A 25842-nucleotide genomic window follows, 5' to 3' on the forward strand; every position below is an offset into this window, starting at 1 on the left:
CCGCAAAGTTCGATGATGATGATGAAGATGATGATGATGATATTGATGATGACAGTAATGAAGATGATAAAGATGATAATGATATTGATGATGATGATAAAAGTGATGACAATGACGAAATCAATAATTATTAACTATCAATAATTATTGCGACCGTAAGCATGACTTAAACTGCTAAGGATCAAGTTCATTTATTTATTTATTCACTCACTCATTCGCTTACTCTTTTCACTTTCAGTCATTCATCTACTGGTTTATTCATTTATTTATTCATTTACTCACTCACTCACTCTTTCATTCCTTCACTCCTTCACTCCTTCAGAATATACTGCTGTTTAGCGGATCATAACAAGTTAGTGCGGGATTACAACAAAGCCATTGAACTGTATAAACAAGCTCTCTTTCATCAACCACAAGACGCTCAGGTCATGATGACGATGACGATCGTGATGATGATGATGATGATAATGATGGTTGTGATGATGATGATGATGATGATGATGATTGAGTACGTCCTGTAATAATAATAATAATATTAATAATAATAATAATAATAACAACATCGACTATGCAAACGCTGCTGCTGATGATTGCGATGACGATATCGAAGGTAATGATATCGGTAGCGGTGATAATGATGATGACGTCACAGTCGACATCATCAACTTCAACAGATAATGCTGGAGTTGGCGGGCTTGTTGATGTTAATTGAAGATAGTGAGGGTTGTATCAGCGCGTGCAGCCAGCTCATTCAGCAGGGTGTACAGCAGCAACGAGCCACGGCTGTTAGTTTTTGTTGGTGTTGTTGATGTTTTTATTGATGTTGTTGATGTGCTTTGTTGATGTTGTTGATGTGCTTTGTTGATGTTGTTGATGTTTTTGTTGAAGTTGTTGATGTGCTTTGTTGATGTTGTTGATGTTTTGTTGATGTTGTTGATGTTTATGTTGATTTTGTTGATTTTTTTGTTGATGTTTTTGTTGTTTTTTGATGTTGTTAATGTTGAGGTTGTTGACGTGCTTTGTTGATGTTTTTGTTGATAATTTTGATGTTGTTTTTGCTAAGATGTTAGCAGAAGTTCTGATGAAAAATGGCAGACAGGAAGAAGCTATGCAGCACATCACCCAACTCTGCACATCCCTAATTTTGGACCCCCACAGCAGCAAACACGCCGGTTCGATTTTTGTGCTACTATATTTTTAATATTTTTTTCAATCTCTCTACCACCATTATCACCATCCAATCAACCAATCAGACAACTACATAGTCTTCATCAAAGTCATTGAGATGATGAGGAGGGCAGGGCGATTGGAGGAATGCCACGCCTACGTCAACATCACCGACCAATCAGATCAGAGGATTCATCAGCCCGGCTATAATTTTTGCAAGGGACTTTATGATTGGTCAACTAGTAACGCTTTTGTTATTTTTTATTAATTAAACCAAATGATGCAACTTTACACACACACACATACACACACACAAACACACCACAAACACCACACACACACAAACAAACACATACACACACACACACACACACAGGTACATGCACGACGTCGACGGAGCCTTGAAGCATTTGAATAGGGCGCGAAAAGACGCCGAATACGGCAGACAATCCATCTATCTGATGGTTGACATTTGCATCAATCCGGACGATGACGTCATCGGGGGAGGAGTCAACAAGACCAATATGAACGAGTTAGTGGGCGGTACCTTCGTTTGATTGATTGGTTGGTTGGTTTGGTTAGTAAGAGGCTGATTTGATAGATAAATTACACCACAACTATTGTGTATTTTATTATACTTTACATATGGAATAATAATTTGAAATACGATTAATTACATCAAAAAAAACGTATTTGTACATTAAAATAGGTTAAAATGCATTAAATTTCATTAAATTAACAATATTGAATCGCATTAAAATTGCATTAAATTAACAACTAACAAAACAGCAAGGATCAAATAGAGGCAGATATCATTGGAATGGAGACGGCTGATAGGCTCCTCAAGGTCACAAAACAAGTCTCGTGATCATCGTTCACTCATTCATTCATCCATTCATTCATTCATTCATTCATTCATTCATTCATTCATTCATTCATTCATTTATTCATTCATTCATTCATTCATTCATTCATTCATCCATCCATTCATCCATCCATCCATTCATTCATTCATTCATCCATTTCTTCATTCATTCACAAAAATTTATTCATTCTTTTATTCTTTATTCTATTCATCCGAAAAATTCGATCTTTCACAAGTCCACTTGTCGATCTTTCATTCATCCACTCATTTTGGCTTATAACGTTTCCAGGAGATTCGGCTGTCACCGGGTGACGTCACGCACCACGTCAATCGTCAATCTATTCATCATCGTGACACATTATCGCCAGCAGCAGCAGGATGTACATCTCGTTGAAGCTGCCCTGAATAATTTGCTGGAGCTCTCCAAGACGGATGTTAGTTGACTGACTGACTGACTGACTGACTGACTGACTGACTGACTGACTGACTGACTGACTGACTGACTGACTGACTGACTGACTGACTGACTGACTGACTGACTGACTGACTGACTGACTGACTGACTGACTGACTGACTGACTGACTGACTGACTGACTGACTGACTGACTGACTGACTGACTGACTGACTGACTGACTGACTGACTGACTGACTGACTGACTGACTGACTGACTGACTGACTGACTGACTGACTGACTGACTGACTGACTGACTGACTGACTGACTGACTGACTGACTGACTGACTGACTGACTGACTGACTGACTGACTGACTGACTGACTGACTGACTGACTGACTGACTGACTGACTGACTGACTGACTGACTGACTGACTGACTGACTGACTGACTGACTGACTGACTGACTGACTGACTGACTGACTGACTGACTGACTGACTGACTGACTGACTGACTGACTGACTGACTGACTGACTGATTTGTCGGTCGATTTGATTGGTAAATTTGATTGGTCGATATGATTGGTTGATTTAACTAATTTATGCCGATTGATTGGTTGATTTATTTACTAGTTTTTTGATTGTTCAGTTGTTTGATTGGCTGAGCGGTTTAAATAATTCGTTGTTTGTCTCCAATACAACTTTCAACACTTTTAACATTCAACCTCCAAACTAAAACACCCCCACACACAAATATTCACATGTATTCTACACACACGTAGGTACACACACACACGCACACACTCATACGTACACACACACGTACACACACACGTACACACACACGCGCGCACATCAGCCAGACAATGTGATGATATTATACGGTACGGCAGTTGCTTTCATCCTACTGAAACAACCAGCCAAAGCAAAGAGCCAACTGAAGAGAATTGACAGAGTGACCTGGAATTTTGAGGTATGTGTTCCAAATCTCTTTCCTATCTTAATTTTTTTCATATTTTCTTTCTCACTCTCTCTTTTGTCTCCTTTTTTTTTTCTCTCTCTCTCACTCTTCCTTTCTGCCTCTCTTCTTTTTCTTGCTCTAGTCTAAACATACAGAGCAGGCATGACTCTCACATGAATGCAGCAAACAACAGCATTAAGTTCCAACACATAACACCTACACAAAACAGAAACACACACACACACACACATACACACACACACACATACACACACACACATACACGCACATATACACATATTCAGGACGCCAGCTACCTTGAAAAAAGTTGGTTACTATTGGCAGATATGTGCATTCAGGTATGTACATTGTTTACTTACACATTATGAAAATCTATAATACACACATACACACACACACAACACACACATACACTGTGTGTTTGTTGAAGGCACTTTTGAGATATAATAAAGAAAGAAAAATAATAAAAATAAATAATAATTTTTATTTTTAAATTATGAACAGAAAGAAAGTTTCGAACCGGCTAAACAGATTCTAGACAAGTGCATTCTATACAACAAGGTGAGATCATCTTCATCATCATCGTCGTCATCATCATCGTCGTCATCATCATCATCATCATCATCATCATATACACGTTACCATCATCGTCATCATCATAATCAATTTTATCACAATCATTGTCATCATTTTTATCATGGTTATTTGTTTCAGCATCATCATCAACAACAACAACATCATCAACAACATCAACAACAACAACAACATCACTATCATCAATAACATCAGCAACAACATCATCAACATTATCATCATCAACAACAACATTATCATCAACAACATCATCATCAGTCATGTAGCAAGGCGTATGAATATTTGGGCTACTTATGCGAGCTAGAGCAGTCATTCAAAATGGCAGTCGATAATTATGCTCTGGCCTGGAAATATGCCCATAAGAAAAATCCCACCATTGGTTGGTTGGTTGGATGATTGATTGGATAATTGATTGGATAATTGATTGGATAATTGATTGGTTGATTGATTGGATGATTGATTGGATGATTGATTGGATGATTGAGTGGAAATATGCCCATAAAAAAAATCCCACCGTTGGTTGATTGGTTAAATAAATGATTGGATAAATGATTGGATGATTGGTTGGATGATTGATCGGATGATTGAGTGATTGATTGGTAAATTGGATATCTGGTCGATTGGTTAGATAGCTGATTGGTAAATTAGTTCATTATCTATTCTTGTAATTGTGTTAAGAGTTTGATAAACTTACTAGCGTGAAAAATTTTACGTTTTTACCCTTCATCGTTTATTTTATTTATTTCTTTCTCTCTCTCTCTCTCTTTCTCTTTCTCTTTCTTCCTTTCTCTCTCTCTCTCTCTCTCTCTCTCTCTCTCTCTTTCTAGGTTATAAACTGGCCTACTGTTCGTTAAAGATTAAAAAATATACCGACGCTATTGATGTCTGTCACGAGGTATCGTTCATCTCTTCATTTAATCATTCATTCATTCGTCCGTTCATTCATTCATTCGTTCATTCTTTCATTCGTTCATTCATTATTTCGTTCGTTCTTTTCTTTCCATCCATAATTTGTTTGTTAATCATTTAATGATTCAGTCTCATTCATTTGTCCATTCATTTTTTACTGCTACTCTATTGAATATTCGTTTACTCACTCGCGAATTCATTCACTCATTCACTCCCTCATTATTCATTCATTCACTCATTCATTCACTCATTCATTTACTATATACATATATATATAATTTATTCATTCATTTTTCTTCAGGTTCTTTCAGTCTATCCGAAATACCCAAAGATAAGAAATGATATACTAGAGAAAGCCCGCTCGTGCATTAAAATTATGGCATAATAATTATAATTACATTTACAAATATTACTAATATTATTTTATTATTATAAATGAAAAATCAATTGCAGTTGTACGATTACTGTGCCGTAATAAAATGAATAAAAATAATTAATTAATTAAATAAATAATTAATTAAATAAATAAGTAGATTGTAAGAAACGAACAGAAACTAAATCTGGGCTTTCGATAGATACTTGAAAAACATGTAGTAGCTGTAGTGGTTGTAGCAGTAGCAGCAGTAATAGTAGTAGCAACAGCAGCGTTAGTAGCAACAACAGCAGCAGCAGCAGCAGTAGTAGTAGTAGTAGTAGTAGCGTTAACAGCAGCAGCATTAGCAGCCAAAACTTCATGTGGTTAAGAAACGGCCATAGAAGTATTAAGTTTCTCAGCGGTACCACCACCACCAAGAGAGGCAGGGCGAACAGCTGCAGTGGCGACAACTTCCTCCTCATACATGCCGAGTTCCTTCAGAAATTGTATTTCTTCTTCAAGATATTTTTCATACTCTAGACGATCCCTGGCTTCTAGTTCATCTTCCGTTAGCTGAGGTACCGGCTCGGCCTATAAGATAGTGCTGATGTTGATGGAACTAGCAAACATACAAACAAACATACATACACACACATACATACAAACAAGCATACAAACACACATAAAACATACATACACACACATACAAACAAACATAAAAACACACACATACATTCAAACAAAAAAAAATATGATAGTGTTGATGTTAGTGAAACTAGCATACTAACATACAAACAAATAAACATACAAACGCATACATTCAAACAAAAAAAAATATGATAGTGTTGATGTTAGTGAAACTAGCATACTAACATACAAACAAATAAACATACAAACGCACACACACACATACATACAAACAAACAAAAACAAACATACATACATATAAAACAAACAGACAAACAAACACATACAACCATGCATACATACAAACACACACCTAACCTTTGATAAAATTTTCGCAGCAATGTCCATCTGCACCCGTTCTTCGTCCCTCATCGCCCACCTCGCCTCCACGTATTCACGCCTCTTTGTTTCACTTTCTAAATAGGCACCAAACTTTTCCGTCTGAAATTGATTGGACCTAATTAATTAAGAACTAATTAGAGTTAATCAACTAATTAACTAATAATTTGTTATAAAAAAGTAATGCGTCACTGAGTGTGGAATCAACGCATCATGCGTGCTTTCAAACCCAGTGACTGCGACGCAAGTGTCAGACACTCTATCACTTAGCCACTTTGCCGCGTCAAGTTAACTTTAATTATATTAAAAAAGTGACCAATTAACACTAATTAGTTAATTGATTATCCTACGTACTTCGTTGCTTTTTGGAATGTAAAATATCGGTGGTAGTTCCAGTAAATGTAACGTTCCATTCGAGTCACCTAACGCTAATAAGCGCGCTGATTCTGTTGTGGATGGATGAGTGATTGATGGATGGATGGATGAATGGTATGATAGATTAATGGATGGATGGATGGATGGATGGATGGATGGGTGGGTGGGTGGATGAATAGATGGATGTTTGATTGACGGAACGAACAAAAACATTTTTTCATTTTTACCATCATCATCATTACCAACAATACCACCACCATCATCACCCCCAATACAAACTGGCTAGGATGCATATGGACGTTAGAGACGATCCGGAGATGCTCTGTATCCAGCTGGGTTCGTGGGTTGATGCCAGCATATCCCATATCTGTCATCATCATCATTATCGTCATCATCATCGTTGTCGTCATCATTAGCTATCATCACCTTCATCATCGTCATCTTCTTCATCATCATTTTCATCACCGTCATCATCATCGTCATCATTTTCATTTTCATAATTTTCATCATCGTCATCTTCTTCATCGTCATTTTCATCATCGTCATCTTCATCATCATCATCTTCATCATCATCATCACCGTCATCAACTTCACCATCGTAGTCGTCCGTCGTTACAACAATAAAAAAAAACCTCAATGACTCCATCTATCCTAATGAGGAAGAAGACCGCGGGCTTCGTCCCTGACCACATGCCCCCATTTAGATATTTCGCGGAAGACCCGCTCACGAAGATGGGCCCTGTCTGTTGGGGTTGGTGTGGGGTTATTGTTGTTGTTGTTGTTGTCGTTGTTACGGTTGTTATCGTTGTTGTTGTATTGGTTATTATTGTTGTTTTGATTCTAATTGCTGTTGTTAGTTATTAAAACATTGTTGACGGTGTGAGGTTCTTGGTGTTAGTTGTTGTTGTTTTTGTGTTATGAGAGAGAGAAAGAAAGAGAAAGAAAGAGAGAGAGAGAGAAAGAGAGAGAGAGAGAAGGAGAGGGGGGAAAAGAAAGAAAGAAAGAGAGAAAGAAAGAAAGAAAGAAACAGCCAGACGTACGTTGACGTTCTCCCGCCAGAGTGCAAACAAAAGGCCGCCAACACTCAACACGACTCTAGGAAAAAATGGAGACCTCGTCAAGGAAACCACCGGCCCATCGTGAATTTGAAAGGCAAACATCGGTTTCTGCGCTGGTGTGTTTGTGTGTTTGTGTGTTTATATGTGTGTGGTGTTTGTGTAATGTGTGTGTGTGTCTGTGTGTGAGTTTATGTGCATTTGTTTGTTTGTTCACGAGTGTATGCTTAACTATCGAGGATTGCGACGATGATGATGATGATTTTGATAAAGATGACGATGGTGAGGTGTGACGGTAATGATAATGACAATAAGGGGACAATACGACGGAAATGACGTCATTTCCTACTTTGATATTTCCCCGACTCTTGGTCTTTAGTTGGCGACCAATCGAGATAGAGGACCTCGCCGTCCTGATAATGATTACGATCATGTTGATGATGATGATAACGATAACGATGATGATAGTAGTACTAATAATAATGACGATGATGATGATGACGATGATGATGATGACGATGATGATGATGACGATGAACGCTACCTCAGTTCCCACATAAAATTTCGTCGAGATGTTAAGCTCCGGGTTCCCCTGGTTGACTCCAGTTGCATCAGCAGTAACTGATCATTATCACCACCATCACCACCATCATAATCATCATCATCACCACCATCACCATCATAATCATCATCATCGTTATTATTATTGTTATTATTTTTTCTTTATAATCAGCATAGCAAAGGTCGTCATCATCATCATCATCATCGTCAACATCATTAGTATAATTAAAATGTTTGTAATTATCGTCTTATTTTTTACTATACTCGTCTACTCACTCACTCACTCACTCATTAACTCACTCACTCACTCATTAACTCACTCACTCATTAATTCACTCACTCACTCACTCACTCACTCGCTCACTCACTCGCTCACTCACTTGCTCGCTCACTCACTCACTCACTCACTCACTCACCTGGTCTTTGATAGTTATCCGGAGATATGGAGAATTTGACGGGAGCGAAATCTGCTCCGGTTTCATTTTTGATTGTGGAAACTTTCAGCAACGGTCGCCACACGTAATCCAGGTGTTTGAAAGTTGACGGTGTCAATGTATGACACGCTGTGTGCGTGTGTGTGTACGTGTGCGTGTGTACGTGTGTGTGTGTGTGTACGTGTGTGCGTACGTCTGTGCGTACGTGTGTGTATGCATGTGATAATATCTGTTGTCATGTGTTCATGAGTCTATTGCACGGAGTTTTTTTTTTCTATTTCAATGAAGAATTTTTAAACTATTTACATGCAATGATATACGATACGATATATGATGGTATCCACTTTTATGATACTTGATGAGTGATATTTATCTACGCTGGTATGGGATACTTGTATGGTAAGTAAGTGTGTGATTATTGTGGGATACTCGAGGATATAGTTCTAAATCTTTAAATGATACTTAGGCGATTCTTAGAAGATGATACTTTTGTGATACTTTTACGATATCTACATGATACCTCGATGATACTTTTGTGATACTTTTACAATATCTACATGATACCTCGATGATACTTTTGTGATACTTTTAAGATATCTACACAACACTTCGATGATACTTATGAGATACTTTTAGGATATCTACTACACGATACCTTAATGATACTTATGTGATACTAACACGATTTGTTTTCTTGTGGTATTCTCTCCTTGTGCGTTCTGATATCCCAGAATAATATTGATCTGAATGGATGGATGAATGAATGGATGGATGGATGGTTGGTTGGATGGACGGATGGATGGATGGTTGGATGGATGGTTGGATGGATGGATGGATGGATGGATGGACGGATGGATGAATGAATGGATTGATAAGAAAATAGAAGAACAAATAAAGAAATGAACTAATGAATCGATCGACTGATGAATTAAAATGAAAAAACTCAAATCAAAATTTATATTATATAAATTATATTATATTATATAAAAGCCACACAGTTACCATTATACAGACACAGTATTATTATATGTTTGTTTGTTTGTGAGTGTGTGTGTGTGTGTGTGAGTGAGTGTGTGTGTGAGTGTGTGTGTGTGTAAATATATACAAGTAATACAAACACTACCAACACGTATATGCATCATATATACATTATATACATTTTCTAAACTATGGTACAAGTGCAAAAAATTGTTTTGAAAATGTCATATATGTATAATAGAGACTAAATAAAATGTACATATACGTAAATACAAACATACATACATACAAAAAACATACATACAAACAAACAAAACATACATACATACAAACATACATACATACATATATAAATACAAATAAACAGACATACACACATACATACAAACACACATACATACAAACAATCAGACAAGCATACATACATACATACACTACCTACATATTTACATTGTACAATGTACATCTTTACACTATTACGATATATACAGTCTAATTCATTGCCTGTGTACACATATTGCTGATAAGTGAGATAGAGTGATCGGCACAAAAGAAGAACAGAAGAACTATTACTATCATCATCGTCACTGTCATCATCATCATTATCATCATCATTATCATCATCGTCGTCATCTTCGTCATCATCATTATCAAGACCCAGGCATGAGATCAATCTGTTCTTCGTCGGTGAAAAAACACGCCTCCTCAATATTTTTCGTCTTGAGGGCCCTTAACATCTGCGAGGGGTTGTTAGGGTTGCCCGCCACCCCCATGTGGAGGCTCGACAGGGCATACTTTTTCCTCATCGTGCCCTCATGACGTAACTTGGGCATGTACCTCTCGCGCTGCAGTGACGGGCTAAGGTATTTTTGGACGTTATTTTTGGAGGTTATTAAGGTGTTGTAGAGATGGCGAATTGACATTTTGATCATTTTATGAGTCGCAATGACCGGCCCTAGCAAGCCGGGCAGACATGGCCCGTCAGACGGATGCCCACATCAGAGGCCCACCTACGTCCTGAGATTTAAACAATGTCACATTCCACCTTGCAGACTTCATTTAGTTGACTTATTATGTTACTGCAGGTAAACTGCAGAACTGCATACATTCCAATCGGCATTGTAAGAGATAAATTTTAATTATTACGCAAAAATACGTTCAGTAAAACCAAAAATTATGCCTTACAAACGTATATATATCTATATATGCTGGTAAAAGATATATAAAAGATATATATATATATATATATATATATATATATATATATATATATATATATATATGTATATACCAATACATACACACAAACAAACAGAGAAATATACACACACATGCATACACCCACACATACATACAGACATACATACATACATACATACATACATACATACATACATACATACATACATACAGACAGACAGATATACATACATACATACAGGCAGACAGACAGACACATACATACATACAAGAACTTACTGGTCTGGTGAACAGGTTAACAATTGGACGCACTGTTCGGTTTTGTTTTCTGATAAGTAGCCAAATTTACTTACCTGAAAAAAAAGATGATACAAACATACGTACAAAATGATAAAGTAGAGATACAAACAAAGTAGAGATACAAACATAGTGATACAATATCGAGCATACAAATATAATGATACCATATCAAACATACAATAAATACGTCTATCTATCCGTACATTTTTTGATAATTTTAAAAAGACTTTTAGGGTAAACATGCTTTAAAAGTTTTTAATAATGATTCTATATCAGAGCAATCACATTGATACTATATCAAACGTGCAAATGTAATGATATTCTAAATAAACATAAATGATACAAAGTTAAACATAAAAACACGTTATTACAATATCAAATAAGACATACAAACCAGATGCTACAACACAAAAGAAAGAAATACAAATATAATGATACAGTATCACAGCAATATAAATATAATGATACAGTATCACAGCAATATAAATATAATGATACAGTATCACAGCATAATGATATACAAAACTAAAGATGCAGACATGGTGGTAGCGAGGTAGCCATATTATATCAGTGATGGGCAGGGAGTGACTGTGTTCGATACTCGATACTGCGCAATACCGAACTGTTTCGGTCACTTTAGATTTGTCGAAATCCGTAGACTAAATTGATTTGGTTGGATATATTAAGAAGTGAATAATCGCATGATGGATGAACAAATGAAATCGGATGGATGGACAGATAGATGGATAACCAAATGAACAAATGAATGAAATAAAAGACAGATGGATAAAAATAGACGAACGAATGAATGATAGATGGATAAAGGAATATAGACGTATCCATTAGTGGATGAATGGACGGATACATAAAAGACAATAAACGAATGATTGAATGAATGAAAAATGATGGACGGACGGATGGATGAATAAATAGAAAGCAAGAAAGTAAAGGAATATGATTGATTGATTGATTGATTGATTGATTGATTGATTGATTGATTGATTGATTGATTGATTGATTGATTGATTGATTGATTGATTGATTGATTGATTGATTGATTGATTGATTGATTGATTGATTGATTGATTGATTGATTGATTGATTGATTGATTGATTGATTGATTGATTGATTGATTGATTGATTGATTGATTGATTGATTGATTGATTGATTGATTGATTGATTGATTGATTGATTGATTGATTGATTGATTGATTGATTGATTGATTGATTGATTGATTGATTGATTGATTGATTGATTGATTGATTGATTGATTGATTGATTGATTGATTGATTGATTGATTGATTGATTGATTGATTGATTGATTGATTGATTGATTGATTGATTGATTGATTGATTGATTGATTGATTGATTGATTGATTGATTGATTGATTGATTGATTGATTGATTGATTGATTGATTGATTGATTGATTGATTGATTGATTGATTGATTGATTGATTGATTGATTGATTGATTGATTGATTGATTGATTGATTGATTGATTGATTGATTGATTGATTGATTGATTGATTGATTGATTGATTGATTGATTGATTGATTGATTGATTGATTGATTGATTGATTGATTGATTGATTGATTGATTGATTGATTGATTGATTGATTGATTGATTGATTGATTGATTGATTGATTGATACCAACCAGCTGTAGAACATTCTTTTTAGCACCCGCTCTTGAAATTGCCAACTTCTCCTGATGGTAGCTTATGTCCCATAGTACGACCTGCAGGTTAATTCATGCTAATTTACGCTAATTTATGTTAATCTGTCCTAATTTAAGCCATCTTATGTAAATTAATGTGAAATAAATTAGGTTAAGTTGTTTTTTGATAACTTCTTCATATAAAATGGGTGTTTAAAAGTTTGCGCTAAATAAAACAAATGTGCAAATCTTGAAGTATGTCTCAAATTGGCAAGGCTAATTTAAATTATTTTATGCAAATTTACACCGCGATAATGGTAATCTATGTTAATTTTATGTTAATTAATACGGTGCGTAGCTACTTACCATGCCGTTGAAACACCCACCAGCTATCCAGTTGTCGTTGGTGGGATTGAACTGGAAGCAGAGGATTTGATCTGGACTTTCCAAGATTAGCTAATCAAGATGTTGGCGGTGATGGTAGTGACGATGGTAATGTCAAATAATCAAATCGATCAAACATTCATTCATTCATTCATTCATTCAATTCAGTCCAATCAGTCAATCAACCAACCAATTCAATCAATCAACTCGATCGATCGATCAACCAACCAATCAATCAATCAACCAACTCAACAAACCATCCAATCCAACCAATCAATCAATCTACCAACTCGAGCGAATGCAATAGATAAGTATAAAATTCGGCTTACTCATAAACTTATCAATCAATCAATCAACCAATCAACCAGTCAATCAACCAACCAATCAACCAACCAACCAACCAATCAACAAACCAAACCAATCAACTCAACCAACCGACTCAACCAACCAATCAACAACCAACCAACCAACCAATGGATGCATCTGATCATCTAGACCCCAGATCAGTATAAGATTCGGGTTACTCATAAATTTAGTGGCCTGGTCAACTCTATCATATAATGATAGACTATCAATTATTGATACTGCCACGATGCCAGCTAATCTTGGATGCCAAGCGATACAGGAGACAGTGCGCGTTTTGCCGTGCTGTAGGTCTGTGTACGATTGATATTCCTGGCGACATTACGGTATTTTGTTTATTGTCTTTAGGTGGTTGTATTGTGTTTGTATTGTATTGTATTGTATTTGTATTGTATTGTATTGTTTTGTATTGTATTGTTTTGTATGGTATTGTGTTGTTTTGTATTGTATTTGTATTGCCTTGTATTGTAGTATTGTATTGTATTGTGTTGTATTGTGTTGTATTGTATTGTGTTGTATTGTGTTGTATTGTATTGCACTGCATTGTATTGTATTGCACTGTATTGAATTACATTGTATATTATTGTATAGAAATGTATTGTATTGTGTTGTATTGTATTGTATTGTATTGTGTTGTATTGTATTGTATTGTAATGTATTGTATTGTGTTGTATTGTAATGTATTGCATTGTATTGTAAATATATGATAAACCAACAGCAACCAACTTTAAGCTGCTTGTCACTCTTTCCAGAGATAACGCTGTACGAGACGTTCAGCTGCTTCCAATCATCGTAGAACATGTCGAGCGTTTTGTTCTGCTGAATCACTCTGTTCACTCTGTTTGTTTGTTTGTTGGTTCGTTTGTTGGTTCGTTTGTTTATTTGTTCGTTTGTTTATTTGTTCGTTCGTTCGTTTGTTCGTTTGTCAAGTCATTTGTTTTTTAATTGTTTGTTCGAGTGTTTAACTTTGTCTTATCATCATTTGATCATTGGTTTGTTTAATTATTTATTACTGTTTCATCAAACTTGAACTGAATTTACAAAGAGTAACAACAACAACAACTAACCCTACTACTACTACTACTACTACTACTACTACTACTACTACTACTACTACTACTACTACTACTACTACTACTACTACTACTACTACTACTACTACTACTACTACTACTACTGATAATAATAATAATAATAATAATAATAATAATCATAATAATAATAACAATAATTATTATTATTATTATTATTATTATTATTATAATAAAATAATAATCATAATAATGGTAATAATATTAACAGTAAACGCCAAAAATAGTAACAGTGTTTTTTTGTAGCGTTTATAACGAGAGAGAGGTTATAAGAAAGTGAGAGCCAACTTAGGTATGGCCTCATGGAGAAACTCCTTCATACGCGCCGAAGAGAGGTGCTCCTCGATCTCTTCGACCGTCAGTTCTCTCGCCTGGCACTGCACGATGGCGTTCTTCGACAGCCCGATCATCCGGTCAACCTCCCGACTGCAGACTTCCGGCACAGCCTGATGGACGGATGGTTCGGATGGATGGATGGATGGTTTGGATGGATGGCTAGATGGATAGTCGTGGCTTAAAATTTCGCAATAAAAAATTTATAATTTCTATCGTCATCAGCGTCTACATCACCGTCATCATAATAACCTGGATGCCGACGTCAACCTCCATCCTCATGACGTCGCCACTGTAGCCGCCCCCAACGCCACTGTCGTTGCTGCCTCTATCTCCAGCACCGTTATCGCCACCGACGCCTACTACATCAACACCGCTAGTAGCTACTGCAGCTGACCCAGCAGCTGACAAAGGAGCAGCTGAAGATCCGCCAGTAACTGAAACGAAGCCGGCTGTGGAAGTAGTCGCTGGCGCTGCTTCATCGGCTGCTAGCACCGACATGATATCGACGCAGTTGGTTCTGTCTTCAAAGGCGTCCACATCCGTAAAATTGTATCCCAATCCGAAAAATGACCATTTCCGTTTCAGTAAAATGTTTACCTGTTGGTATAACGATGCGTGTGTGTGTGTGCGTGTGCGTGCATGTGTGTGCGTGTCTACCTTGCTCCGATGTGCGTGAACAGCCCACATGTTTATCTCCTTCTCCGATCCGAGACTCACCCACTCCCTTGGTTCTGGAGGCTCGTAATGCTGCACCGTCACTGTGTGCGTGTGTGTGTGTTTGTGTGCGTGCGTGCGTGTTTGTTTGCATGTGTGTGTCTATTATAATGAAAAAAATAATGGTAATAATAAGACGGCGATAAAAAGACTATTTTTATGATAGTGAAAAAAATGATGATAGCAATAATAATGATGAGGATGATGATGATGATGATAGCAATAACGATGATGATGATGGTGATGATGGTGATGATGATGGCGATGATGAGGATGATGGTGGTGATGATGATGATGCTAACTTACTTGAATCCAGGGCGCTGGACTCGTCGAGATTTGCATCAGGAGATTCCTGATGACGATGATGTTTAATAGTGGATGATGATGATTAAGCTATGATGATGATGACGATGATGTTGATTAGAGGATGACAATGATAATGATTGAACTATGATGATGATAATGATGGAATGGTGATGATGACGAAAGTAATAGTAATGATCAAAAATCAAAATTGAAAACCGGTTGAAAAAAAAAGGTAAGCTTGAACGTGAACGTTTTATGTACAGAGAAACCACACAAACATGAAAACGAAGTAATGCATTGCACGCACACAACACAAACACACAAACACACACACACACACACGTATGTACAATTACAAAGTTTATTAGAACACTCATAAACACACCAAACTACTGTTCAAAACAGTAAAATTAAAAATACTATTATGATCTTCATATTATAAATAACATAGTTTTGTTACTACTACTACTAGTACTACTACTACTACTACTACTACTACTACTACTACTACTACTACTACTACTACTACTACTACAACTACTGCTACTGCTGCTGCTGCCACTACAACTACTACTCTGCTTCGTTATTATTTCTACTAGAAACACAACCATTTACATTAATAATAATAATAATGTTGTTGTAATTAACATCACTATTTGAATCAATAATATTAATATAATAATAATTATTATTATTATAATTATTATAACTATTATTATTATTATTATAATTATTATTTTATCAACCCCGTCAGTCTCCGAGCTTTCAGACTTAGTCATCGTAATTAACGTTTATATAATTAAATTTAGTATAATAATAATTATTATTATTGTTAATATTATTATTATCACAATAAAAATTATTATTATTAAGTCACTCTTTAAAATTCATTCTCACACACACGCACGCACACGCGCACACACACACGCGCACACACACACGCACATATACACACACATTTTATATATATTTATATATATATATATATATCTATATATATATATCTATTATATATATATATATATACCAATTTTATAAATGATAAGCAAGATATATACAGCTTCATATACATAATATTAATATTAATAATAATAATAATAATGCTAATAAAAATAATTTGGAATATTCCTTCATACTTTTTCAGTCAAAACTAAACCAAACCACTGTCCAGAATTTTTGAGGTCGTTATTATTATTATTATTGTTATTATTATTATTATTAATATTATTATTATTATTGACAACAATCTCATACACAAACAAGCACACACACACGCACACACGCACACTCACAAAATCGTTTCCATCATGGTTACCACCATCATAATCATCATCATCATCAATTCCAACATCGTCATCATCATCATCATCATCACCTTAGATATGAGAAACTTGGCCTCAACGGACACGGCGATGACGAAATTCTGTCCGTACTTGAATTCCGGATCGTACACGATCAACATATCCTCTTCCGGGTAATCCTTCGTCATCATTACCATCATCATTACCATCATCATTACCATCATCATCATCATTGTCGTCGTCATCGTCGTCATCATCGTCATCATTATAATCATGTCGTTTCGTCTTTATGTCATCCGATATTTATATTCTGATTTTTTTTTACTATCATCGTCGTTATCAACCGACGCGTATTGTTCACTCATTCATTCACTCACTCATTCACTCATTCACTCACTCACTCATTCACTCACTCATTCACTCACTTATTCACTCACTCACTCATTCACTAACTCACACTCACCGACTCACTCACTCACAGACTCACACTCACTCACTCACTCATTTATTCACTCACTCACTGACCATTATATATTTCCTGACGTTGTAGAAATCGCTGGTATCTCCGTATTTCTCCACGTCGTCCAGAATGTCCGTTTTTAGGAGCAGCTTCTGGGGGTCATCCTGAGTCACGTGCTCGTCCGTGACCAATCCGAACTGCTCCTGGGTCCGTATGGTCAGAAACAGCGGGATCAAACCTTCCGGAGTTTCTAAAGTCGGGATTTTACTTATGTGTTAACATTATAATAATTATATGTTAATTTAATGTTAATTTTATGTAAATTAGGCGTCTTTGCTTGTTTCGACTGAATGTATGATCGTTAGCCGTTTTAAAATTAGCGGTTTTATACGTCAATTTTATAAACATTTTACGTTAATTGTAATCAAATGTTATGCTAATTTTATGTTAATTTTATGCTAATCAAACAGACCTGGTTCTTTCTCAGCAAATTCTTCTGTATCGCCGAAGAACCTAGCTTTCTTATCTGTGATTGCACAAATGTTGATACGTCATTGTTTGTGACTTTTCGTTACGTTACGTTGTTGTTTTGATAGAAAACTGCTGATGTATAATTTCACGGTTGGAATTTTATGCCATCATACAGGAACGGCGTACGTCAGAATTCGAACCAGGTCATCGCGAGGTAACAAAAACGTGAAACGTGGCACTTCTACCGAGTGAGCTAACTCGCTGCTATTGCAAAATGAGATGATTGATGCGAGCAGGATGAAAAAGAAGATGAAGGAGGAAGAAATGGTTAATAACTTTTCTTAGTGTTCGTGGCTTTCTTGCCGGCTGCCTTGTTACTGCTATCTACACTCATCACACTAGATGCTCTGAGGTTTTGAATGATGAACGAATGAATGAACGAATGAACGAACGAACGAAAGAAAATCAGAAGTATGGATGAATGACATATTGATTGAACGGATCAATGAGCCAACAAATTTATAATAACAAAATGATTGAAGGAACAAACGAAAGATTGAACGAATGATGAATGAATGAAGGAACAATGATTAAATGAGCGAACGAATGAAGAAATGATTAAATCATAACTTAAAAAGATTGAAAGAACTGTTTAAACATATATTCTTACTGAATGAGTGATTGAACAAACGAACTAATAAACGAACGAAAGAATGATAAATGAAAAAATAGACTAGTGATCGATTGAACGAATGGACGAATGAATATATAAATGATTGATTAATTGAGTGAACCTTTTAAAAGTTCAAACTTTTAATTCGTACTAAATCATGCAGCAAACAAGCCAATAAACAAAGGAAATAGAATAGATGACGGGTAGGTAGATATAGATTGATTGATTGAACGAATAAATGAATAAACCAATGATTGACTGAATGAACCTTTTGAAAAAATGACTCCGTCTATCGTTCTTTGTTTTCTTTTTGCCAAGCAAACTAATTCTTCCGCTCTTTTGATTGCTCTTCTTTAGTCAATTAAAGAAATGGTATTAATAAAAAAAATAACGAATTTTTTTCAGATATAAAATAATTAATCAATGATATGGAAACAAAAATAATATAATTAATAATATAATAATAATAATTCCTCGTTTTGCTTAGCTTGGAAATAAAATTAGAAATTTTTTTTAGAGGATTTTGAACCTTAGCGGAATGATTAGTATTGTTAGTTTGCCTGGCAGACGCATTTTCGTTGTCACCTTCACCTTCCCCATCATCATCATCGTTGTCGTCATCGTCGTCGTCACCATTATCATCAATATCCTCATCACTAATGTCACCAATCTCGTCACCAATCTCGTCGGCACTATTACCATTGGGGCCACCATCATCATCGTCATCACCATCATTATTTTTAGCCTTGTGGCGTGATTCACTAATTAGTTCGTCGTTAGGATCGTCTTCAATGTCTTTGTCAGACTTCCCAGACTAATAAATCAATTAAATAAATTTAATAATTAATCATGTAAATGAGTTTTGGGGCTATAAAATTTAAAGAAAAAGTTGTAAAAGTCATAGAAATTAATTTATTGATGAGTATTGATAGTAATTAATTATGGAAAGAAAGCATCGATTTTTTTTTAATTTATGTAAATTTTATTTTTATATTATAAAATATTATCATATTAATAAATTATAAAATTGAAATGGGCAAACGTTAGAAATAAAAATTAACGCAGTAAAATCTGTAAAAACTCAACAAAATAAAAATAAAAAGTTGACAAAAAATTGACACAACTTTGTTCATTTTGAAATCAGAATTCGAGAATTTAATTTCGATAGATTTAAAAAAAAGTGTTTGAAATGTTTCTATAGAAACATTAACAGCTGACAGTTAAAAAATTTAAAATTAAATTTAAATTAAAAGTAGAACTGGTACCATTGTAAAGTAACGTATAATTAGAATAAAGTAATAAATCCGAACTCTATGCTTTTACGATATCAATTTACAATTTTTTTTTAATTAATTACAATCTGCTATTAATATTTTATTATAAATATCTATTGTAATATAATTAACATATACAAACCTAGTCTTTAAGTCTTAAGTTTAAGAGCTTGAGATTTCTGACTAATATATATAAACAGTAGATTTTTGTATTGAAAATAAATTGTTTGATAAATTAAATTATTGAGTTTTAAAGTAAAGTTTGCTATAAAAGCTTTATAATAACGAAATTTGAGGTTGAGAAGAATTTATAAAATATTTTGTTGATTAGTTGTACCTCGTTGCACCTTATAATTGCGAGCAGGCCAATCAAATCGCTTGAAAGGTCCTTGCGCACTTTTTCAAAAAGTTTATTCTATGAAAATAACAAAATTCGGATTCAAATTTCAAGTTTTTCTGAATCAAAGTTTCAAATTTTTGCTTCGATATGATAATCAAGTTAGTTTTTTCTTTCGTTATACATTTCTTTTTCTATTAAATTTCTATGTCCGATTTTTTATTTAATAGCCGTGATTGATTAGAAATTCTAATTTAGAATTAGTTAAGCGGAAAGTTGGAATTAGGCGATTGCACATTTACATGTCTTGATTTTTAAATTATATGATTTCCACCAAATTATCGTTCATTGAAATCAAGTTATTAGTGTAATTAAATGATAAATTTCAATCCCAAACTGCGAATTGAAATGTTTTTCAGATGTGAGGAGGCCATCCCACTTCACGAATGCGTGGAGTCGGCCATGGAGCGCCTGACAAACATCTGGGACCGAATTGGGATCGCCGGCGATGTTAGGACATCGAGACGTGGGGTCGTTCAACTCCACCTGAGTAATCTACTGGAGGAGATGGTGAAGGAGGAGGATGCCCTGAAAGATAAATTGATTGAGAATGTTGAAAAGTTCACTATCGAGATTCAACATTTGAGTGTTGAACTTGGAATTCCTGTCTATAAGGTTCATTATTTTTTTATTAATTTCTTATTTAATTATCATCAATTTAATTCAATTTACTATTTATTTCAATAATAATTTTAAATATTGATTTCAAAATTGTTTCTCATAGATAAATAAATGAGTATTAAAAAGAAAAATTTATATATTAAAGTAAATATTATGAATAATTATATTAACAGGTGCCCGAATCAATAGCTGTGTTGCAAGCGGAGAAAGATTTGAGACAGAAAGTCGAACTGCTACACAAAGAGAAACAAGATAGGATGAAGAAACTGAAGGTACTTTTATCATTTCATTGTCAGTTTGGTGATGATTATCATTTAGATGATGATGCTATAAATTATGTCTTCATGGTCAATAAGATTAAGAGGGTGATGGAGATAAATTAAGATTGTGATTATTAGGACCAGTATCAAAAACTGTATTGCGCCTCTCTTGAAAAGATTATGATTGCCTTTAAGATGTTGGGTCAGGGTGAATTATCGAAATTAAGAGATTAAGATGATAGTATTTAGGGGTATTTAGGATCTAGGATGGTTATAATAATGTTGATGAAGATGATAATGAAATAATAAATATATATATATAATGTTTTTTTAATTTGCCATCAGGCTCTTATTAAAGAGGACGAAGAATTATCTATGGAGCTGGCAACTCTGCCATATCACATCCTGTCCATAGCTGTTCCATCGCTGCAAGAACTCAAGGATTTTGAACAGCATATAGAGGAAATGGAAAAAGAAAAGGTTTGTGTGTGTGTGTGTGCGTGCGTTTATGTATAGATATTTGTGTTTGCTAGAGTATGCATTTGTATCAATGTTTTGTGTGTGTGTGTTTGTGGCAATGATTTCATCATAGGTAGCCAAACGGCAACCCCCGATCTCGGGGAAAATGTCGTCTAAACGTGTGTTGTTGTTGTTGTGGCAATGATTGTTTGTTCATATGTTCATTTGACGACATTTAGGCATTCACAGCTATCTTCTATTTATATTACCTCATTATAATCATAATACTGACCACAAAAATGTTTTCTAATCACGGTGTGCGTTCAACGACGATGATGGCAACAACAATAAACTTCAATAGGAATGGATGAAATTAATGTCGAAATATGATCGTAAAAAACTAAAACAGCGAAGGAGGCAGGCCATATTCAGGGATGTGCATGCAGACATCCTCAGCCTTCTCGATCAACTGGAACTGTCGCCCAATACCTCATTCGAAAGACTGATCGTCTGCGAATCGGACTCTGTCACCATGAATTTGGATAATTTGCAAGGGGCACAGAAGTATAAAGAAGAGGTTTGTATTGTGTGTGTGTGCGTGCGTGTGTGTATGTGTGTTTTGATTTAATTTTCATGTGTGGTGTGTGTGTGTTGTATGTATGAATGAATAACATTGAAACACACCTCAAACTTTCCAACATCATATCTACACACAGTTGAAGCAGCTGCTAGACGAGAATGGGGATGTGATCGAGTCAATGATGGAGAAAGTGGAGCAGTTGTATAAAAGATTGGAGTTGGCTGACGACGAGAAGTCAGTGATGTTCAAGAAGGAGGTTCAGTCATCTGGGAAAATGTCACACAGGATCATTCTCATGGTTCGTTTTTTGGTTCTATGGTTTTTTGTTGCTATTTTTAGCGTTGTGATTATACTCGTTGTTGCATCTAGTTATGAATTTAAGTCATAAATTATCATAATTTATTATTATTTATTCAATCAGCTGACGGAAGAATTGGCACGATTGGAGAAGCTGAAGATGCAGAACATAAAGAAGTTCATCATCGAATCCAGGAAGGAGTTGCTTCATATCTGGGACAGGTTGGGGCTGCATAAATTTGTATCTCATTAATTTGTTAACTATTGATTTATTCACTGGGACACCTCATTAACATAATATATTAATGTATTCCAACTGTTATCCAGGTGTTACATATGCGAGGAGGATAGGAGGAAGTTCACAGCCTTCTACATAGGTTTGTTTGAATTAATTAATTGTGGTGGTGGTGATGATGATATAGTATTGATGATGATGATGATATATAGTATTGATGCTTGTCCCATTTAAAACAACGACAACATTAAAACCAACAACAACGACAACATTAAATCCATCATTTTTCAACTTTTACCAACGTCACCACCATCTTTCCTCTATGAAACATCGACATTAACATCCTGAACATACATCATCCTCTTCATCGCCATCATCTTCGTAAATCAACGACAACGTTAACATAACGACAACAACAACTCAACAACAACTCAACAACAACCCAACAACCACAGATGATCTAACGGAAGAGTTGCTAGCCTCCCACGAAGACGAACTGAGAAGGATGAATGACTATTACAACAACAACAAGGAGATGCTGTCCCTGGTCGCCAGGAGGCAGTTGCTCTGGCAGGAATTTCTCGAACTGGAGGTCGGCTAATTAATGATGATGAGGATCGTGTGAATGATGGTGATGATGATGATGAGGATTGTGTGAATGATAGTGATGATGATGATGAGGAGGAGGAGGATTGTGTGAATGATGGTGGTGATGAGGATGATTGTGCGGATGATGGCGTTGATGATGATGATGATGATGATGATTGCAAAGAAAGCGATGCTAACGAAAATGTGATAATGATTGTGATAACAATCTCTTTCTGACATCTCCACAGAGGAAGGCAAACAATCCTGACAGGTACTCCAATAGGGGAGGGAATCTATTGAAAGAGGAGAAACAGAGGAAGAAGGTAGCCGTTGATCTGCCTAAAGTTAGTGTAATTTCTATTCGTCTGTTTGCTTGTTTTTGTGTGTGTGTGTCTGTCTGTGTGCGTGTGTGTGTCACCGTGTATGTGTGATGTGAGTTGGTGAAAACTTTTTTTTACAAACCAATTGAATAATAACAGGTCGAACAGGAAGTGAAGATGCTGATCGAGAGCTGGGAGAGAGAGAACGACAGAAAGTTTTTGGTCGGAGGTGTGGCCTTTGAAGAGTTCATCAGGAGAGAGAAGGAGAATTACCTGGCAGAGAAGGAGAATGAGAAAATTATTAGAGTAAGTTGATTGGCTATTGGCTGGCTGTAATTGGCCGGTTGTAGGTTGATTTTAATTGGTCGGTTGTTGACTAGTTGGTTATAGATTGGTTGCGATTGGCTAGTGGTTTAGTTGTGTATGATCTTAAATGGTCAATAATTGTTAGGTTGGTTATAAATTGACTGTGATTTGGCTAGTTGTTTGATTGTGGTCGATTGATTAGCACGTGAATAACCTAATTAAATGAACTCTGATTGGTTGACCCGATTTTTTTTTTCATAACCCACGTAGCATCAGCAAAAAGTCAGGCAAATGGAGGAGGAGGTGATGTTCGGTAGTCGGCCTGCCACCCCCTGCAACAAGAGGTTCGCCAACAACACCAACATGACCCCGTCCAAGACCCCCAATAAAACTAGAAAGGTTGGTCTCTTTGTTCTCTGGAGTTGTGATGATTTTGTTTTGTTGATGATGGTTAATGATTAATGACGACGATGATGATAATGATTAATGACGACAATGATGATAATGATTAATGACGATGATGATGATTAAGATGATAATGATTAAAATTAATTTCTCACAGCTGGACACCCCGGTAAGCACCTCAAAACTTGGTTCGATATTCAAGAAGCCCCAACCGTCGCCACACACCATGACCATGAAGCTCAGACAGAGGGTAAGTTGATTAATTGATTGATGGATTGGTTGATAGATGGATTGATTGATTGGTTAATTGATGGATTGATTGATTGGTTAATTGATTGATTGGTTAATTGATTGATTGGTTAATTGATTGATTGGTTAATTGATTGATTGGTTAATTGATTGATTGGTTAATTGATTGATTGATTGATACTGACTGTTTGATTGTGATTAATTAATTATTGTTGAATCCATTGATAAAATTCGTCGCTACCGTTGTTCCCATAGCACTTAGTCATTCAGAGTTCGATTGATAATAAGACATTCACGTGCTGCCCTCAAACAATCAAACAGACAAACAGTCGTCTGAACCTGCAGTCCCTCGTACCGCCGCACAACTCGAAGACGTCATCAACCACGTCAACATCATCGACGACGACATTGGAGCGAGCCATCAGCTGTCAGACACTCAACAACATCAACAACAACGTCAACTGCAACAACAACAACAACGTCAACAACAACAACACAAACAGCAGTAGCAACAAATTAGTGAGAAATGCTTGTGGGGGCAGTCTGGCCGGTTGTCCCGGAGGCATCAGTACCACCGTACTCGCCTCTTCGTCCGACCCCGACTCTACCCTCGTCTCTATTTGCCCCGTTGGACATTATGCCGAATTTGCTGTATGATTTTTTTCTCTTTTTTTGGGATTTTTGTTTGCTTGCCTTTCATTTATACTATTTGAAGGACGATGATTTCATTGTTGCTATTAGGATTTGATTGATTGATTGAATGAATGTTTGATTGATTGTTTGTTGATCTCGTCAAACTGAGACAAACTCTAACGTGTTCTCAAAATCGGATCTATTGATGTATGTTTGTGTGCATGTATGTATATATGTGTGTATGTATGTTTTCATGT

At 35.6% G+C, this 25842-nt stretch overlaps 3 protein-coding genes across 3 annotated transcripts in view; 2 read left to right on the top strand and 1 right to left on the bottom strand.

Moving 5' to 3' along the window:
* HELRODRAFT_78825 (hypothetical protein) overlaps nucleotides 1-5298 on the top strand; it is a gene marked incomplete at both ends in the record, with an annotated part of 8055 nt that extends 2757 nt beyond the window's left edge. Inside the window, 13 exons of the mRNA XM_009018869.1 lie at nucleotides 323-425; nucleotides 675-785; nucleotides 1064-1172; nucleotides 1254-1401; nucleotides 1544-1718; nucleotides 1961-2014; nucleotides 2322-2382; nucleotides 3211-3401; nucleotides 3695-3748; nucleotides 3915-3971; nucleotides 4263-4383; nucleotides 4832-4899; nucleotides 5215-5298. Of these exons, the coding sequence (XP_009017117.1) occupies nucleotides 323-425; nucleotides 675-785; nucleotides 1064-1172; nucleotides 1254-1401; nucleotides 1544-1718; nucleotides 1961-2014; nucleotides 2322-2382; nucleotides 3211-3401; nucleotides 3695-3748; nucleotides 3915-3971; nucleotides 4263-4383; nucleotides 4832-4899; nucleotides 5215-5298 (1336 nt within the window). The remainder of the gene's footprint in view (nucleotides 1-322; nucleotides 426-674; nucleotides 786-1063; nucleotides 1173-1253; nucleotides 1402-1543; nucleotides 1719-1960; nucleotides 2015-2321; nucleotides 2383-3210; nucleotides 3402-3694; nucleotides 3749-3914; nucleotides 3972-4262; nucleotides 4384-4831; nucleotides 4900-5214) is intronic.
* Nucleotides 5299-5652: 354 nt separating this feature from the next.
* HELRODRAFT_79073 (hypothetical protein) lies at nucleotides 5653-18053 on the bottom strand (the record flags this gene model as incomplete). The annotated part of the gene is made up of 21 exons (XM_009018870.1): nucleotides 5653-5853; nucleotides 6274-6396; nucleotides 6649-6740; nucleotides 6949-7036; nucleotides 7302-7412; nucleotides 7710-7840; nucleotides 8074-8137; nucleotides 8269-8345; nucleotides 8702-8848; nucleotides 9401-9462; nucleotides 11177-11250; nucleotides 11737-11856; nucleotides 12863-12943; nucleotides 13229-13318; nucleotides 13718-13921; nucleotides 14336-14447; nucleotides 14989-15213; nucleotides 15533-15633; nucleotides 15694-15783; nucleotides 17375-17536; nucleotides 17883-18053. Coding segments are annotated over 21 exons (2526 nt in total), but the record flags the coding sequence as incomplete, so codon positions are not given.
* A 2927-nt stretch (nucleotides 18054-20980) lies between these two features.
* HELRODRAFT_78775 (hypothetical protein) lies at nucleotides 20981-24760 on the top strand (the record flags this gene model as incomplete). Its single annotated transcript, XM_009018871.1, has 11 exons — nucleotides 20981-21247; nucleotides 21427-21525; nucleotides 21859-21993; nucleotides 22382-22549; nucleotides 22689-22854; nucleotides 22984-23071; nucleotides 23177-23226; nucleotides 23540-23676; nucleotides 23921-24016; nucleotides 24152-24298; nucleotides 24569-24760. The coding sequence occupies 11 exons, from the start codon at nucleotides 20981-20983 to the stop codon at nucleotides 24758-24760; spliced, it is 1545 nt and encodes a 514-aa protein (XP_009017119.1).
* Nucleotides 24761-25842: the final 1082 nt, after the last annotated feature.

The sequence above is a fragment of the Helobdella robusta genome (assembly GCF_000326865.2).
Source record: "Helobdella robusta unplaced genomic scaffold HELROscaffold_23, whole genome shotgun sequence".
In the NCBI taxonomy this organism is placed as follows: Eukaryota; Metazoa; Annelida; class Clitellata; order Rhynchobdellida; family Glossiphoniidae; genus Helobdella; species Helobdella robusta.